Genomic DNA, 19,992 nt, shown 5'->3' on the forward strand with positions numbered 1-19,992 from the left:
GCATCTCAGATAGGCGGGCAAATGAGCCTTCCTTGTGGCTCCTTGGTGCACTGTCAGGGAGGACCTCATAGTTTCACAATTAGGCTGTTGTCTAGTGCAGTTTGCACACCATGGTTGACTAACACCTGCTTCCAATTCTGAGATGCTCTTGATAGTCTTCCCTTCTTTCTTGCTCTGCATTTCCTTTGGGTGTCCCAGAATCCAGGGCAGGCCCATCAGTCCACGTCCAAACCAATCAAGTTGTGTGGACAGGTTTCCAGTTGTGGAACGGCTCGTCACAGAAACTACTATTCTTAGAGAACTTGTCTTACAACTGTTTTGATGCAGTGGCTGCCTGTTAGTGAATTGGATCACTCATGCTAGAGCTAATGACGTTTCAGAACGTACTGGGCATGGACGCATCCACAGAGACACCTGAGCATTTGCCCAGTTCCACTGCCCACCCCGACGGAAGCACTGACAAATTTTATGATTCCAGATCACAGACATGTTTATACTTTCTATCGTTAACTTCTGCCTTCATTTGTCAAGGATTTATTTAAGCATTGAACTTATGACGACATGATATAGAGAATGGAATTTTCAAGTTGAATATATAATAATATGTAATCCTTGACAGTAATGACCTATTTAGCAGAAATTCATTGCCAATCATGTAAAATTTCACACAAACGAGTCGAAGGAACGATTAGGAAGCCACATGGCAGCTTTCACCAGGTGCCAGGGGGGCAGGCAGCACCGTGCTGCAGAATGTTTGGCACAGGTTCTCTGCACTCCGGAGAACAACTCAAGGATGTTGTTTCAATTGTCTATGTAGAGACGGTTGTTGTGGGGGTTGCTGTGCTAGTTGGTGCTTAGCACATCCAGTGACAGGATTCATTATGGGAGTTCCATGCATCTTTAGTTCTTGTTGCTCTTCTCCTACCTCCCCACCCCACTCATCCCCCCCTCCTACTTTCCTCTTTATTCCCCCATTGGTCACGTTTACACTGCTGTGACTCCACATGTCGCCTGTGACCTCCACCGTCAACCTCTCCCCCTCCCCCCGCTCTTCCCATTTCACAGCCATCTCTCTAGTGTCTCCTTGTGGACAGACGCTAACACATGAGAAATATCCAAAGCTAATGCTTATCAAAAATACATATTTCAAAAGCCATCCTTCGTCACGCTTGCTGATGTCTATGTCTTACTAATTTCCATGCCATAGCCTACAAATTAATACCCGCCGGCTCATGACATTCCAAGGCCTGCCAGGCAATGTATGTGTTGGATCCAACACACTGCTCATGAGATGATATCTATTTTTTTTAATTGCACTCTCATTTGTAAAACGCCTCCCATGGGGCTAGTGATATGGGTAAACGTGCTTGCTACCAAGATTGCCAACCCGAGCTCCATCCTCAGAACCTGCCCACGTGGAGGGAGGAGAGAACAGCTCCTGTCAGCTGTCCTCTGACCTCCCAGGTTCTATGGCATGTGCATGCCCACGTATTACATATTAAACAAACAAACTAATAAATCAATAGGTACGAAAATGTAATATCATTCAATGACAAAAACCTTGTTTCGCCCAGGGATGATCCTGGCTAGTTGGTGATAACTTGCTTCTTTTACATCAGAGGTTCTCAGTCTGTGGACTGAAACCCCTTTGGGAGTCACGTATCAGATATTCCACATATCTGATACTTACATTACAATTCATAAAAAGAGCAAAATTACAGTTATGAAATGGCATTGATGTGATTTTTATGATTGGGGGTCAGCACAACATGAGGAACTGTATTAAAAGTGTCGAAGCATTAGGAATGTTGGTCAGTGTCTGATGTGGAATTAGCATGAGTGTATACACATGAAACAAGCAAACAATCAGCAGAGGTGTTGTACGTCAGAACACCAAAAAGAGGGAGATTAACTCTGCCCTGGAAGTCAATGTGAGAGGAGATGGGGACACTGGAAAGGACGGGCATGGCTTGTGGAGGCTTGAGTAGATTTGGGAAGGTAGAAAGGGAGGAAGCTGTATGGCCAAGAAGCAGTCCAACCTATGCGCTGACACACACTCGCCTACTGACAGGCTCTGCTTCAGTCTGCACATCCCAGAGCTGAGCTAGCATCTCCAGTTCCATCACTTATTGCCTTCTTCTTACTTCCCCATGACTGATAACCATGGCTCACTACAATTAGCCTGGAGGAAGGGTACCAGAGTCAGAACAGAGGTAGCCTCACAGAATCTCTACTGCTAATACTGTTGATCCAGTCTTTGTTTCCTGACAGACACTTTATCCTCTGAATTATGTATGCTAACTCATGAATTCTTGCATAAGAGAACATGTGCTCAGAAGAAGTGACCCGAAGTCATGCAGCTCCACCCACTATCAGCACTATAAGCCTCTTGTAGATGATAGAAAAGCCCTTAATATAATAAACCAGAAAGGGAGAGCTGGGCTTGTACCAGTCATTACTCGTTAGAAGTGACACAGTTACAGAAAAGAACACAAGCAATTAATATGGAAACCCAACATGTCACATAGCAGAAGTCCCTGGCTTATTCAATAGAAAAATCTCACTTGCACATAACTGTCCCCCACATTACAAGCACCCTGGGTTCTAAAACTGTTTCAAAGACCTTCAAACTCTGACACATGCAGTTGGCAATGTTGTGATGTGATTTTCTAAAGTCTACTCTGGCAAGATGCTACCACATGTCATGAACCCCCAACCTTATTTCCTGGGGCCAACTGTATATATACCTATGAAAAGTCATCAGAAAACTGTTGTCTGAGCATTAAGAATGGTGTTATTCTCTTGACCATTAACTGAGTTTCTTCCTTTGATTTCTCTGTATGTTCACATTGCTTTATCTGTTCCTGAGGATATACCCACAAACTCCCTTACATGTCCACAAATGATGAAGCCAAACATATGGGTGAGAATTAGAAAGATGGGGGAATGAAGATGGCTTGGAAGGGAAAAATGCTTGATGTGAAATATGAGAACCTGAGGGTGGATCCCCAGGACCCATGTAAAACACCAGGCATGGCCAGACATAAACCTGTAATTCAATTGGGGGAGAGAGCAGAAACAATAAGAACACTGAGGCTTTCTGGCCAGCAAATATTGCCAAAATGGTGAGTTCTGGGTTCAATGAGAAATATTATCTCAAGAGAATAATGTAGAGAATGATAGTAGGACATCTGGCACCTTCCTCTGCCATCCCCAAGTACATGCACATGGGACATGGGAATGAACATTCAAATACATGCAATATATACCATATATATATATACATAACATAATACGCATACTAAATAAAAGAATGACAATTAATCAACAATAATAATGGGAAGAGAAAAGGAAAAACTGCATAGTGGAACGTCCATTGAGGGCTAGCTTAGGAAACATCACTATAAAGTGGGCAGCAGCCCAGACTCGACAAACAGATGGAGGGGGTTTGGATCCTGATGCTATCACTAGCTGGTCAGGTGATGCTATGGAAAAAAAAGAGACCTGATTGTTCCCCGGTGACACTCCCTTCATCGTGCTGCAGCCTGGGGTCAAGGGTCTTCCCACAAGCTCTTCTGAAGAGTTCACAGCACCCTTAAGGTGTGTTTGTCTCGTCAAGAGGATGAGAACGAGAATGCTGACCGCCTGTGATTGCAGGGTTTCTGCACTTGTTTTCTCTAACATTTTCAAAAACTTTATATGGATTTACAGATGATGACACTCAAGTGCAAAGGGGGACTTTTGTATTCAGTCACAAAGCCAGTGAGTGGTAGATCAGTTAAACATGCAGTCTGTCTCCAAGGCTTTACTCTTAACCTCTACTGAATACCAATGGTAAATGAACTCAGGCAGCACACACTGGCTTCCTGAGAACACACTGTGTTCTTCCATAATTGTCATCTCACTGAGAATTAATGCCTTAAAAATGAACTACATTCTACATAAATGGAAATATCTGCTATATCACAAATGTGGTATTTGTTTGATTAAAATTTGTCACTATTAAAAACAAAAATAAGATGAATAGGCAAAGAACCTACAGGATTGATACAGGGACTCCAGAAACAGTGACCATGCAGAACTCAACATGAGAACATAATGAGCAGAGGGTGCAGTCAGAACTGATTAGCAGAGGGCTACGGACGAAGGCTGGGAGTGGCTCTCACATATAAGGGACAGTACCTGGAAGACAGCTAATTGAGTTGTGTGTCTTCACTGAGAAAGAAAAATCTAGTGAGTTCATAAAGGAGAAATTTATGTCCTAGCATGGACAGATGATGAGTCATAGATCAGGCTACTCTTCCTGGGAACAATCTTCCTTTATGTTGTGTGGCTCATAGTGCTCAAAGCCCAGCTGACATGGGCAGGGGTGAATGTCATTGACTCTGGCTCAACCTCACCATGGGTACCTGAAAAGAGGTCTGTGTCAAGGGGAAAGCTATAGTCAGAGACTGCTTGATCATTTCCTGGCTCCCAGACCCAAATAATCACACATAAACTGTATTAATTACAATACTGTTTGACCTATTAGCTCAGACTTCTTATTAACTAACTCTTACATCTTAAATTAACCCATTTCCGTTATTCTGTGTATCACCACGAAGCTGTGGCCTACTGGTAAGCTTCTGGGTTGGCAGCTACATGGTGTCTCCTTGACTCCACCTACTCTTTACATATATTCCAGTCTGGCTATATTCTGCCCTGCAATAGGCCAAAGCAGTTTTATTCATTAGCCAATAAAAGAAACACATATAAAGAAGGACATCCCACATCAGAAAGCTGCAGTAATTGTGTGGAGATGGGGCTCCCCTTTTCCTACCCTGTTCTCAAGGTACTAAGCAGTTCCCAGCTGGATGTCTGCATGGTGCCTTCCCCTTCAGCATAAGCCAGATCCTGGAGGAGAGCAAGCCCTAAGAAATTACCCTCTGGTGCTGAGGATGAAGTGCAGGGAACCCTCAAACCCAAAGAAAGAGAGCACCTAAGAATCCTCCTCTCTATATCTTGCTGCATTTTGTTCTTCTCATAGTTCTGGTTAAGGTTAGCCTTAGGTACTTAGAAAAGCTTTGAAAAGTTTTAGGCTGTCTGATCTCCAATAAAAAGAACTAAATAAAAAATGTTTCCTGCTTGAATCTAAACAAGATCATTAACACTATTGTATATCTAAAGCACCTTGAGTTTATAAACTATTTCATAATCACCTGGTGTAGGAGGGTCTTCTTTCTATGTGTTGCTTTCATTGGTCAAATAAAGAAACTGCCTTGGCCTTTTGATAGGGCAGAACTTAGGCGGGAAAGACAGGACTGGATGCTGGGAAAAAGAAGGCAGTGTGGCAGACGCCATGGCTCTCCTCTCCAAGATGGACACTGGTTAGACTCATGCCGGTAAGCCACAGTCAAGTGGCAATACACATTAAAGAAGATGGGTTGAATGAATATGTAAGAGTTAGCCAATAAGAAATTGGAACTAATGGACCAGGCAGTGTTTAAATTAATACAATTTCTGTGTAATTACTTCAGGTGTAAGCTAGCTGGGAGGGATGGAACAAGGGGCTCATGTACAATACTACAATTGCCTAGGAAGGGGCTGTCGGTATTATCCCACTTTACTGATGAGCCGTTGAAGACACAGATAGTCATGTGACTTGCCTGATTAATAAATATCAATAGCTTGTAAATCCAGCTCATAAAACTATCTTCTAGGGTTCATGTTAGGGAACTTAGAAAACTTCTATCACACCCATGCTCTTTAAGTCATGCTATTTATGCTTCTGCCAGCTCTGTTCTACCTCTGTAACCTCCGTTTCTCCTTTGCTTCAATTCCCTGTCCCAACTCTCTCTGCTTCTCTCTCCCTCTAGCCTAAATATACTTTTTTTTAACAGGAGGCTGAAGCAATAATTATTAAAATAATTAAATAATAATTAAAGCAATTGTTAATAATTACAACAGTTATATTTCATTGGTCAAAAGCACATTCATTTGGGTAAGTGATAAGGGTAGAGCCCATTACCATGGCAATGTAAAGCTTCAAGGTTTCTGGAATAAGATTGTGACCAGAGGACAGGGGCACAGTGCTCAGTGATATAAACTGTGAGACATGGGTCTTTTATCAACTAGACTTGGCAGGCAAAGTATTGGCATGATTCTTTAAAGCTATTTTGTATAAATAACCTTGGTTAGATGCCTACGACTTTGACCTTGTGCATAACTGTAAAGCTTTTATCTTAAGATTTATTTGCAAAAGCTTTAGTCTAATTTGAACTTCCTCTGAGGTAAAATTGAGCTAATTATGTGAAGTTTGCCTGAGAAGAAATTGTTATTTTCTTGTGTTAATCTGAATAGAAAGAACAAAGCAGTCTTTAAGTGTTTTATAATCTTGTGGAACAAAAGATCTAGTTATGAAGCATGTCCTAGCATGTTTTCTATATATTGAAATTATACAGATTAATGAAAAGTTATCTTCCTGATCATCTACATATATATATGTGCACCCAGTTGATGCACTGTTTTCATGAGATAAACACACAAGCAGTGGGAAAACCCTCAAAGCTATTCTTTTGGGAGAAATAAAATAACTTATGAGAGAAATTACAGAGACAAACAGTTATCTACAGCCAGTGACCCCACAGGTATACTAAGTGGGGCTCGTCATCAGAGGATCAGTCATCTGGTAGGTCAGCCTGTTGAACACTAGTTGCCACTTTGTGTATACTCCCATGGCCTCCAACAAATAGAGAAGATGTGATAGTATTAAGCATCAAAATGTGAACATGCAGACACTTCCATTGTCAGAATTGCTATTTTCAGGCCTGCATTATTCTATTCTATAACTTAGTATTTAGGTATTATTTAGTATTGTATATCTATCTATAGTTACACATGTCAAGGGTATAGGTGAATTACTTTTCTTTTTTCTCTCCACCTCTTTGGCTGGCTCTCCTATTGATCCTTCCACGTGTGACAGGAAGTATAAAGTGCTTATAAAGTGCTTATAAGACAGCACTGTCATTCAATCTATACTCATGAACACAGCTGTGAGTGCCCTGGCTTATTAGGTAAGTTTCCTGTCTATGACTTGCTGTGGGATAGCACTCTTGTACATTGTAAAGATTTGTCATTTGTATTAGTTAAATACTGATTGGCCAGAAGACAGGGAGAAAGTATAGGCAGGGAAACCAGACTAAGAGAATTCTGGGAAGAAAAAAGGCAGAGAGTCAGTCACCAGCAAGATGCAGAAGAAGCAAGATGAGAATGCCTTACTAAAAAGAGGTACCAAGCCACATGGCTAAACATAGACAAAAAATATGGGTTAATTTAAGTTGTAAGAGCTAGTTAATAATAAGCCTGAGCTAATAGGCCAAAGAGTTTATAATTAATATAAATCTCTGTGTGTTTCTTTGGGACTGAATGGCTGCATGACTGAGTGAGACAGAAACTTCTGTGTACAATGACTAAAATTGTAAAACAGCAAAATTCTAAGCACAGCCACTTTCCCAAAGTACAAATACAGGACTTTTGTGGGTAATGATCAGAAATGAAGAAGTATGTTTGTCTTTAGTACTGAGGAAGACAGCCCCTGTGGAATTTAGGAATTGACAAATATGTCTTAAAAGTGGACCTTTGTATGTTCCCAACATGCTTTGATGCAGTGATTTCCTTTGCTTTTAGGCAGGACTCTGTCTGTAGTTCTGCATGATATATCTGGCTCTGTGCTTTAAAGTCCCTCACACATCTTCAATAGCAGGCTTCTGTTTGCTTCTCTTCTGTATTATAATGCAATCACACACAGAAAACACCAGAAACTTTACAAGTCTCACCTACCTGTGATCCAAGTGGTGGATGGAGAGAATAACTCCCGAATTTAAGTGGATTTGCTTCAGGGTCACCAAAATTGTGAACTCATGTTTATTTCTCAGCTTCTGGAGAAATCGCTCAGCTGTAGCAGTAGGTGCTTTTATGCTTCTGGGGGAATCTAAAATTAGATAAATAATAAAAATGCATTAAGAACACACTAGAGTTGGGTTTTATAAAATATGACCTACAAACATCTTTCTAAAACTTTCATCAAAGAATAATGTACTGATATCTCATTTGTATTTTAATAAATAAAGCTTGCCTGAAGTTTGGAGAGTAAAACAGCTGCACTGATCAGCCTTACCGACCAGGCAGTGGTGACACACACCTTTAATCCCAGTAGTCACACAAGTTTGCCATAAAAACTGGGCAGTAATGGTGCATGCCAGCCATAGAAAGGATTGTAAGACTGGAAGAGACGGCTCTCATGCACAGTCTCATTCTGAGATTCCTGGAGGCAGGATTGCCATTTCTGACGGAGATAGAGGTAAGAGCCAGTGGCTGGTTGATTTGCTTTTCTGACCTTCAGGTTTAACTCCAATTTCTGTCTGTGGGTTTTTATTAATTGTGCTACAGAATAACTTGCAGATACCAGCTTCTAGACTCTATTGACAAATCCTCCTAATAAGACCTTATGCTGTATACAACACAGGGAGCCACAAAATCACATGAAATAATGCATGTGTTTCAGAAACCTGTTTTCAGAACATGTCATCTTTGAGGGGAAAAAAAAATCAAAGGACACTCCCAGAAAATGAGCGCTCCAAACTTTTCTCTTTACATAGTTTTTCTGGCCTATTACCTTAGCTACATCAGGAATAGTGTCAAAGAGATGTTTGTCCTACAACAAGACCCAAGCCACCAACCACTCTAGAACCAGCTCACTTTTCTGACACCTCCTGAGAGAAAACTGGATTTAAATCTGTGTGTCTCTCTCTGGAGTGGAAGCTTTAGCCAGAAGGCTCCCTATAAATAGATTCTTGAAAAGATCAGTGAAATTAGTCACTCTCAGCCTTCTGCGCAGTGGATGAAGCAGGAAGATCAATTTTTTCTCACCATATTTGTTGAAAGAAATACATAGAACTTAATTCCACCCCCTCCTCTATGAGCTTAGAGAAAGCCCAGCCCAGCAAGTTTGCCTAGGAAAAGTGAAACTTTATTTTGCACTTTCATATGGCTTAGTCAGGAACTCCAAACTCAGAAATGGCAAGATGTGGGAGAAAAAGAATAGAGAAAGCAGTGAGCCGGCACTTAGAAAAACACTATCATTCCCACACCCAATCACCATAAGCATGAAGCGCTCCCATTTATACTGCACGCATAGCACTGATGGGTATCAGAAATGCAGTCAGGGCTGAGACCAAACCATTCTCATTTCTTTCTGTGTGAAAACAGACTAAGGTAAGTCGCTCCCAACAAGAAGAATGGGACTTGGAGAGTCCTGTGTCACCATCCCACAATCATGTTAAACAACAGCGACAAACCTGGAAGACATGAGGCTTATTGAAGTAATCTCACCAGAGACACATGTGGAATCTACTCAACACTGAGTTCAGGAAGCTGACAGTAGACTGGTGGCTGCCATTGCCAATGGAATATAGGAAATGAGGAGATACTGACTAAAGCCTCAAAATCTTTTCTTTATAGGATTAATGCATCCTGGTGTGCAACTGTGCACTATAGTGAAGAGTATGGTTATTAATACTCAATTTCATACTTATTGAGAGTAGATCGTAAACCTTATTATGTCACAAAATGTCAACTATATGAGGGGATGGGTAGGTTAGTACGATTCTGGTAATCATTTTCTGTATACACATATCTGATTTATTTGTTGTCCCCCTTAATTCTCAGCTATGCCTCAGTTAGACAAATTTGATCACTAAAGCAAATAAGCAGACACAAGACTAAAGCATCCCTACCCCTACCCCAGCTTTTGGAAACCATATGTCCCTGCCACTACATCACAGAGACAAATTACAGTTTACTTTAGAAACCTCACCCTGTTAAATGTATATGGGGAATAGATAGTACATTGACTGAATGCATCAAAATTGTTAGCATATCCTCACATTTTTAAGAATTTTTGGTATTTCTTTGAAAAAAGTCACTGGAACTTTTGTTAGAATTGCACTGACTCTTTAGTCATTTGGAGTAACAGGGGCATTTTAACAATATTTATTATTCAAATCCTCAAGCACATGATGAATTATTTGTGTTGTTTTCAATCCTTACAACAATATTCTTTAGTTTCAGTGTACAGGTCTTTCATTTCTTCAGCTAAATTAATTCTCAATATTTTCTGGTAGGTATTATAAGTCACAGTGTTATCTCAATTCCTTTTTCAGAGAGCTTATTATCAGAATATGGACACTCACACCAATAATAAAGTTAAGGAACGGATTTATCTATCATACAATAACAAAGAATGGGTAAGCATTATTTTCTTCTTTTTCAATTAAAAAAGGATCACAGCAGTTGCCACCATAACCTAATGAGTCTCCACTTACTGCAATGTGTAAAAACTTAAATTAATTTCCTCCATAACTTGACATCAAAAATACCATGTGTGAATTCAATTATAAATACCATCTCCTCCCCAATACAGAATGGGTGACTGATGTTTTAGCACTCGCAACTTACTATTTTTCAGACTTTAGTGACACCCTACAGTCACTGAATCCAAATTAGAATTACACTATCTCCGGACCATTATCACATCCCTCCGTTTTTACTCTCCTTTCCACATTTTCATAGTGTAAACTGCAAAGGCAAAATAACGGTGATGATTTTCAAAGTCAAACTTAACAAGTTGATTAAACTGTATGCAGTTTGCAAAGCCTTTAAACATAAAAAAAACCATTTAACCCTCAGAGATCTCTGTAGTGTGTAGGAGTCTCAGCTCTGTTTCATTACAAACTGTAGATTAGAAAAGAAAACCCAAGATGACAGGAGGTCATATCATAGTTATCCCGAAATCCATTCATTTCTATGATTTTATTACATCTCAAACTATCAGAAGCAATCCTGGCCACATATAGGAATCAACCCACCTAATTCAAGTGACCAAGGACCCAACTCAAGACAAAATAATTGCTATGGTTCTATAACAGAGTCCCACAGTGATGCATACTCCAGCCATGCAATCTCGTTTTAAGTTAACTTTTACAAAAGTATACTGTCCAGATGAATAAATTTCTCATGATCTCTGAATTAACTCGGCTTTTCAGAACTACAACCAGATTTCCAGCATAGACCCCTTCAGCATCATACTAAACTAAGCTAATCCAAACTATCGAGATGTAAATTTTAAAACCAAATTCTCCTTAGAAAAACAGTTTTCAAATAAGTGCACATGAAAAGTTATTGGGTTAGACTGGATTAATTTACTGTTGTTCAGGTGACAGACAATGCCTACTGATACTACATGTATGTATGTATGATCCTTGCTCCAAGGCTAACAGCAAAGAATAAGAAGGCCCTCTGCTAGAGCAACTCTGACATTCGGATTCTCATTAAGCTCAAAGAACCTCAAAAGTTTCTTCCAAACCCCAAATTAATTATAATTTGAACCAATGCCACATCAACATGTGTTTTATAATCACACAATGATAAGCACACAGTAATAGGACACGTCAGAAGCATAAGTAACAACCAGACAACAAACAAAAATAAGAGTCAGGTTCACTGCTCAGATCCAGCAGTCAGACCTTACACAAATCATTTGACTCAAAAACTGAAAATTTCATTCATAAAGAAAAACAAAATGTGGTCAGAATACAAATGTAGTCAACAATGAAATGCCTCTAGAATTCAAACCTAAAGTATTAAAATTTCATATGTAATAAATATTATTTTATTACATTGTCTTAATTTAATTTCTAATTACAGTTAGTGTGTTTTTGTGTGTGTTTGTGCATATGCACATGTGTGCATGTACATATGGGTGCATTGTAGTGTGCATGCATGTGCAAGCATGTGTATGCCAAAGCAAGCATGTGGTGGTCATAGGACAACTTTATAGAATAGGTTCTCTCTTTGTACATTTGTTAGTATTATGAGAATCAAACTTGGGGCTCCCGACTGGCATGGCAAGCACCGTTATTCACGGGCCCTCTCACAGGCCCACTTATCTCTCTTGTTTTGGGTGGATGCTGACAATCAGGCTATGCCTTACCATTAATTTTTATAAATTCACAAACTGTGTTCCTTTGAATTATGTCGTCTATCTGTATCCATACATATACAGTTTTGTTGGCATTAGTAGAAAGATTGTTTTAAAAAAGAAATACAATATTTATAGGATCAAAATGGGTTTTCTCTATTAGATCATTAAAATCATATTAATATTTCCCAATAAATAGGCATAATGGATATAGAACTACAACATAGTCTCACATGCATATAATGTGAAGGTTATGGATTGTGCAACTGGATTACAAAAGCAGATTCTAAGAAAATCTTTGCTGAGTAGCCGAAGAGAGAGCACTGTGTGCCCGACCAATTATGCAGAGGTGAGTTGCTGAAAGGCACAATTTCATCTTCCTCTTAATAGGCCATTTTGACCTAAGACATCAATTTGGAGAGTTTATTCTTCTATATTTCTTCCTTAATTACAATAATCAAATTATTTCAGAGTAACAAGACACCAAAGTCTCACTTATCACGATTAGCCACCCTAGCCAAATTAAACTTCATTTTTCTGTCATGATTATTTTCACTTTAAGAAAGCAAACAGCATTATAAAGTGCCGAATGACATTACCAAAAGACAAGAAATGCATTATAATCAGCTTCTTGATCCAGACTTTTTGAAACTAAAAATCTGTCAGTTTCTGCCCCCGAATCCCCCTGCAACCTTTTCTGGCTCTGCTGGGTTTCTCAGTCAGAGGAATCAGAAAGCTACAAATGAAAAATCAGACAGGAGTAGATCTGGAATAAGCTGTGTTTTCTCAGAAATTCAGTGAGAACTCTGGAAATCTGTCTCTCCCCTGAAATAAATAACTGCAAACCTATTGCACTGGCGCAGGCTACAGAGCTGAACTCTGCCTTTAGCCTCCAGCCAGCCCTCCACCTGCACACCAACCACTGGGTCAAGACTTTAAGGTTCTGTCAGGTTCATACCAGCTATTTTGCTTCATTGTCCCTTCCAAATGGCTGAATCTAAGCTCTCAGAATGCTGGATCTACAAAAGGAGGGGCAGGCTGGACTCTGAGACACAGAGACTATGGAGCTGTTCCGAAACCATGTACCACCCTACGCCCACTATTGCTCTTATCTTAGCTCCAACCCATCACATTATCTTCTTAAGTGTTCCCACCAGTGTGAGGTTTGCTAAATTAAATTCATTATCTAAATGTGGGAACTACATACCATCTAAACTGAATTCTTCATTCGCCTTGCTAGAAGCTATCTAATCTCTAGCACTGGCTGATCTAGTCCCAGAATCTCTGCTAGATTTCTCCGCTCTATGACAGAGTTCCGGACACAATGGAAGGGAAAATTTATTTTGGTGCATGACTTTATGTGATATACATCATCATAGCAGCAGGCAGCTGCACAGCAGTGAGGGTGTGGTTAAGACTCTTCACTACCTACAACTCCATGAAACAGAAAGCAGAGACAGGACAGGAAGTACCGTTTCTTCCCCTCGGACAATCTCAACTTTCCTGATGCTGCAACTTTTTAACACAGTTCCTCATGTTGTGGTGGCCTCTAAACATAAAATTATTTTTGTTGCAACTTCATAGCTGTAATCCTATTACTATTATGGATTGTAATGTAAATATCTGTTTGCAGGATATCTGATATGTGACCCCTTTGAAAGAGTCGTTTGAGTCCCAAAGAGGTCACAATCCACAGGTTGAGAATCACTGCTAGACACCCCTCAACTTTCCAAAAGTTTCACAAATTCCCAGAATAGCGACACCAATTTAAGTGTCCAAACAGATGAGCCTGTGGGATAATATTTTATATTTCAAATATAACACCCACCAAGTCTGGACTAGTACCATTTGGGCCAGATTTCCCCCCAAGAAACCATTCCTAGACTAAGCATCACCTTGGGTTTTCTGTCAACTTCACTGATTCAAAAAAATCTTTACTCAACACTTAATATGTGCAAAAAGTATGCTACATAGTTTCTCATTGAGAATTTTGCAAATAAAGATCAGTAGTATTTCAAAACCACGAGTTGCCTGGGTCACGGTGACTGACTTTTAATTGCCTTCCAGTAGAAACAGCTATCCTCCTCTCTCTAAGAGTAAACCACACACTTTTGTGGGCATGTGTCTACTACTTAGAAACTGCATTATTCCCTATAGTCCTTTGCAGCTGAAGAGCCCAGGTGCAGTTATATCCAATGAACTGTGGGTAAGGGGATGGATGCTACAATCTTCTTTCATGATCTAAAAAGAGACTGACCACACTCTTCTTCCTTTCCATTCGTGATACGGTGAAAAGATTCAACTTAAATAAAGATGGGCATTTGAAGTAGAATATTGACCAAAACTTTGGTCTTAGGACAATCTCAAGTGAAAGAATTGTCATCATCCCTGTGCTATCCGTCAATCTGGATTGCTGCATGAGAGATAAATAAATTTCTTCCTTATGTAAGCAACGTACTTTGTGAAAGAGCTGAGACTTTTCCCTACATCATACATCTCCCCAGTGCATTACTCACTCAGGCATTCCACTGAAACATCATTTTTAATGCTCAGCAAATTTTTTTTATAAGGTCAAATAGTAAATACTTTTAGGTCTTGCAGACTATAAATGCATTTGCATAACTCTTTTTAAAAAATTTACAAAGGTAGGACTCCAATGTTAATAATGTTATACCCCATCATTAACTAACCCTTTGCAGCAGTAAGTATAATTTGCCATTTATAAGATAGTATATTTTGTATCTTTAATTGCTTATGTTTGTTTAGGAAGGAAACCTAAACCACTGGGTAGGAGGCTTCATTTGGGGATTGCTAGCTGAACAAACAGGAAAGAAATGAAGTGACACTGCCTAGTGACATGTTTCTATCATTGGCCTTGACAGGCACGTGTGATGGTTAAAACTGATTGTCAGCTTAACAAGAACAGAATCATCCAGAAGACAGATCTCTAAGCATGTCTGTGAGGAGCGGATAAACTGAGCTAGCTGAGAGGGGTAGGGTCATTTCCGTGGGTGTGGCACTGCTCATGCGCACATGCTGGGGTCCGACCTAATACAAAATGGGTGAGTGAACAGAACATGGGGATTTTCCCTCTGCTTCATGGGAGGAAGCAGCTCCCATTAGCCCCTTGCTCCTGCTGCAGCACCCCTTCCTCACCGTGGGCCATATCCCTTGAACTGTGAGCCAAAGCAAGTCTTCCCTCTCTTAAGTTGCTTTTATGATCCCCAAGGCAGAAAATCACTATGAAGAAGGGGCTGTGGCTGTGATGAGCCTGAACTTGTGTTTCTCACTCCTATGAAACTGGTTTGACGGAGAGTTTCGAACTTCAGCCTAGAAAATCTCTAGACTGCTATAGGTGAAGATTAATGTGTTAGCCTCATGAAAGTTCAGAAGACCAAAATGCTGGGAGAAATGTGCATAATGGAGGCCTGGCTCATGAGGTTTTAGAAGGGAACAAAAAAAATCTATTAAGAAATTGACTACAGACTATTCATGAAATATTCAGCAAAAGACTGTAGATGGCCCCGAGTACTTTAGTATGGCTGAATTCTACAGCAAAAGTCTAATTTTCTCAGTGAAAGAAATCTCAAGACAGGATCTCACTTCAGTACTGTAACAGTTACCGCTCCTGACCTCATTCGTGTCTACAGCGAGAGAAAGCAAAAAGGAGAACAGACAGATATAAAAAATGCACAGTTTAGTGAAGAAAAGAGTGTAAGTTTAAAGTTACTGACAAGGCAGTTCAAAAGCAGCTGTGATGATGAACGAGATTATTGAACTATTTGGAACTGACAAGGCGAGAAATTATGGCACCATTAAAGGGAAGCATCCCACTCTGTGTGAAACAATACGAAAGACAATTTGAGGGCAAGACCTAAATATTGGGGGCTATAATAATGAAAATGCTAATTTATTTGGTATGAGGAAGCATAAACTGAGAATTCCAGCTAAGGCTCTCCTTGCTTCATAATGGTCACCCAGGGAAGAGTTTTCCCAGAGTCAGCCTTGAAGAAACACAGATTCTCATGGGACTGTGATTCAAGGGGATAGGTTTCCCAGTAAGCTGAGAGCACACTCAGTATTTTCATAATGATTGACATCATTATTCTCGTGGTACTAGTTTTTCAGGTATGAATTTGCAAGGCTGGGGGAATTGTGGAATCTTGCGCTAAGGTTGAAGAAAAGCAGTTGGGGAAGCAATGTGTTGGATTCTTTGAGGAGGTCTTAGGAGCTCAGTGCTTGAAGCTGTAAAGGTGAAGTTTAAGTTGCAACGGAGACCCCAGAAAGCTGAAGATTCTGGGACCATGGAAGTACAAGCATGAGGTGGAGTCAGGAAAACAAAGTGGGGGGATGGCTGAAAGGGAGGCACAGTCTGGTGTTTGGTTTACTGGGCCTCTAGGAGTGTAGCCTGGAATGAGATTTCTGAGGAAGAGAAGATTGGAGTGTCGTGTACTGATTCTTCTGCACACCGTGCAGGCACCAGAAGAGGACACCAAGCACCTCAGAGCCTCTTTGTGGGACAACCATGAAGGACACTGGCCGAGTAAAGACACTTTACAGTGGCTACACCTTTGGAAAGTACACATAGTCACACACCTTTCGTGAAAGGAGAAATGGACTAATGAGTGGTTCTAATATGGATTCACAAGCTGTATCTACTGGAGCCCAGCTCTGAATGAGGGCAGGGTCTCAGGATGGGTAGATGTAAGAGCAGTGATGGAGAAATCAGACACAGAACACCTCTGAGTTTCACTGCACGAGAGATGGACAGATAGGAAGCACATCTTGGGATGGCTTTTCCTATCTGACAACCTGCATCTCTTACAGGCTTTATTATTATTATTATTATTATTATTATTATTATTAATTTCATTTTGTCATATACTTTAATCATTAATTACAAATTCTTCTCATGATACATACATTTTTAAAAGTTTCTAGAATCTTCTGTGATTACAAAAGCATATTCAAATTTGATAAGAACTAAAACCTAGCATTATGATAAAAATCAATTCATTTAACTCAATATCCTTTTCCTTAAACTTGGTATCATAAACCCTTGCAGTTACAGAAAAACTAGACAGGATGTCTCTGTTTAAGTTAATGAATCAGAAGTTACTTCCTCCTCCTTTTATGTCACGCTTCTCTTGTATTATTCTATTGATCTACTATAATGAATGTCTGATCAGTCTATGGAAACCTAATTCCTCAGTCCCTTGTTCAAATTCTTTCTTTTATATCTGACATAGGACCACCACCCTCTCCCTTGACCTCTGACCTCGCTCTTCTCCTTATCCCTCCTACAGTCATAGAAGTCCTGATTGAACAAGTCTGCTCAGGAAGCCAGGGAGTTCACTGAACCAAATGTTTCTCTTTCTGTCTCTGTCATAAACTCCTGTTTCAATATGGTCTCTATCATTATTACAATTCTGCAAAGGGTAGAAGAACATGAAGATTCCTCAAACTGTTTACTTTGCCTTCATGAGTTACCAAGTCTTGCCATTAATTTTATAAACAAGAACCCTTTCCTTTTACACACTAGTTCTGAGTTTCTGGGGCAGAACACAAAAACCTAATGATTCAGTTGTGGTTTGTCAGCTTCTAAAATTTCCCTAAGATTTTCCTTCTTTGATGATTTTTATTCCAGATCCTATGTTTTATGTTTACTAACACCACTTAATAGTAAGTTCCATAGAAGACTCAGTTTCTTGTCCAGCTAATTCTCCCAGGGAAGTGCCATCAGTTTTCTTCTTATTAACACTCATTTCTGTAAGAATTGTTACATTGTACCAGTCCTAACCTTTGACGAGGGGCCCTTAACAGCACCGAGTTCAAACATTAAACATGTCAAAGACACAGGCAAGAGTTGTGCAGCAACTTTCAATACGGGCAGGAAAGGGTCAGTCCAAGTCATCTGGGCACTGTGAACTTTGTCAAGCAGTGCCTTCAAGACATCACCATATATCTAGCTGTTTTGCTGGATTATTGGGGCTTAAAAGGGAGTATGTTTGGAAAACTAGTAATAAATATACTTGAGGAAAGAGCCATGGACAGACCTCTCCTAAAAGGCAAGATATGATGATACTTGTGTCTCCTGTAATGTTCATCAAAAGATACTTCAGTAGAAGAGAAGTGTTTTCTAGAAGGCTATGTACGTTTTTAACTAGCATCCCTGATACAACGCTGTTTCTTCTATATCCAAGATTCATGGATCCAGACGTGACAGGCTGGAAATGGGAACAATACTGGTCACCATTAACCCTAGTGACCCACTAGGAAAGTTTTCCTTTCTCTTCCGATGACTTTGTACTCTGCTGACCTACAAATTTTAGTTTCAAAGGGAGAAATGCTCTTTCCAGAAAGCGCAACACTCACTCCATTCAACAGGAAGTTAAGACTTCCTTGTAGCCACTTTGGGCTCCTGATACCTTTGAGTCAATGGGATAAGAAGTAACAGTTCTAGGATATGCGACTAATCCAGATCATTAGGAGGAAAAGACTGCCTCTCCAGTCTGGGGTGCAGGAGATCCTTTATGGTGTTTTTTGGGTTTTTGCAGAATATTCCTTCATACTGTTTGAAGATGTGTCACTGTGACTGGTTTAATAAAGAGCTGATTGGCCAATAGTTAGGGAGGAAGAGGCTAGGTGGGACTTTGGGGGCCAGAGAGGACTCTGGGAAGAAGAAGGTGGAGTCTCCAGGCAGACAGGTAGGAAGCAGCATGCGCAGTATGGAGAGATGAGGCAACAAGTCACGCGGCAGAATGTAGATTAAAATAAATGGGTTAATATAAGCTATAAGAGGTAGTGGAACAAGCCTAAGCTAATACTGGGCTTCATAATTAATAATAAGTCTATATGCGGTTCTTTGGAAACTGGAAGTGCAGAGAAAGACTTGTTACACTGGGCATTGCCATGCCCTGTCATTATGATCAACAACCCAATCCAGTCAAGATGATAAATGGCCAGGCCCTCAGAAATAGAGGTACGGATCATCCCCTCAGGTAAAGAGCCGAGACCCACTGAAGTGCTTGCTGAGAGAGGAGGAAATACAGAATGGGAACAGAGAAATGTGGTTACAGATACCAGTCAAGGCCATGACATCTACAGCAATAAGGATTGTAATTGATATTAGTGTTTCTGTCCTACTTTCTTAAGAATGTATTTGTGTACACAATTTGCAGTTATTTGTGGTTTCTTTCATATCATGTGATGATTTAACAATTGAGACAATATCAACAGAAATATTGATATTAAGTTTTGGAAATCAACATTGTCATATTTAAGTTATAGGACATTAAAAGATTTTGCTCCACAAGGGACTTTGATGCCCAAAACTCTCTGGAGTGTGGAAGGTTATATTCCAAACTCCAGATGCTGACCACTGGAGTTATGAGATCTGTTGTTTTCCCTGCTAAAATTTGGCTTGGCTTTGAAGTATTGTTTGTCCTGATCCTGTCCTTCTTTTCGGAAGAAGAACACTATCTCTGCTCTAAGGCATGGGGACTTAGTAAAGTTGTAAAGCATAGTAGCTCAACTTTAAGAAATTTTGAAGTTTTAAAGACTTCACATTATGAAATAAATATGAGACTCTAGAACCAAAGGGTATAAGGTTATGATTTTCAAGAGATGTTTTTGTGTATCAAGTTGACAGTAGGTGGAGTGTTAAGGTTAGTTTTATCAACTTGGCCCAACTGAGAATCACGTGGGAAGAGGGCTCCAGTGACTGTCCGCATGGGCTGGTCTGTGGGCACATCTGCGGTGCCCAGTTTGTATATCTTCACTGTGATAAAATACAGACAAAAACCAGCCTGGGGAGGAAAGGGCTTATTTGCTGTCTACATCCAGATCACAATTCATCCTTGAGGGATGCCGAAGCTGATCAGGAAGCACTGAGGACAGTTGCTTACTGGCTTACTTTCCATGACTTGCTCAGGCTGCCTTCTCACATGACTCAGGGCCATCAGCCTAGGGAGCTT

The 19,992-nt window shown here is 40.1% G+C and overlaps 1 protein-coding gene across 2 annotated transcripts in view; it reads right to left on the minus strand.

The window, feature by feature from the left end:
* Positions 1-19,992, minus strand: part of Nell2 (neural EGFL like 2) — a 313,225-nt gene that overhangs the window by 247,468 nt on the left and 45,765 nt on the right. For both annotated transcript variants that reach the window (XM_048444768.3, XM_048444766.3), the window contains exon 4: positions 7,819-7,969. In XM_048444768.3, coding sequence (XP_048300725.1) covers positions 7,819-7,969 — 151 coding nt within the window. The remainder of the gene's footprint in view (positions 1-7,818; positions 7,970-19,992) is intronic.

This window comes from Myodes glareolus, chromosome 19 (genome assembly GCF_982192425.1).
Source record: "Myodes glareolus chromosome 19, mMyoGla1.1, whole genome shotgun sequence".
Classification (NCBI taxonomy): domain Eukaryota; kingdom Metazoa; phylum Chordata; class Mammalia; order Rodentia; family Cricetidae; genus Myodes; species Myodes glareolus.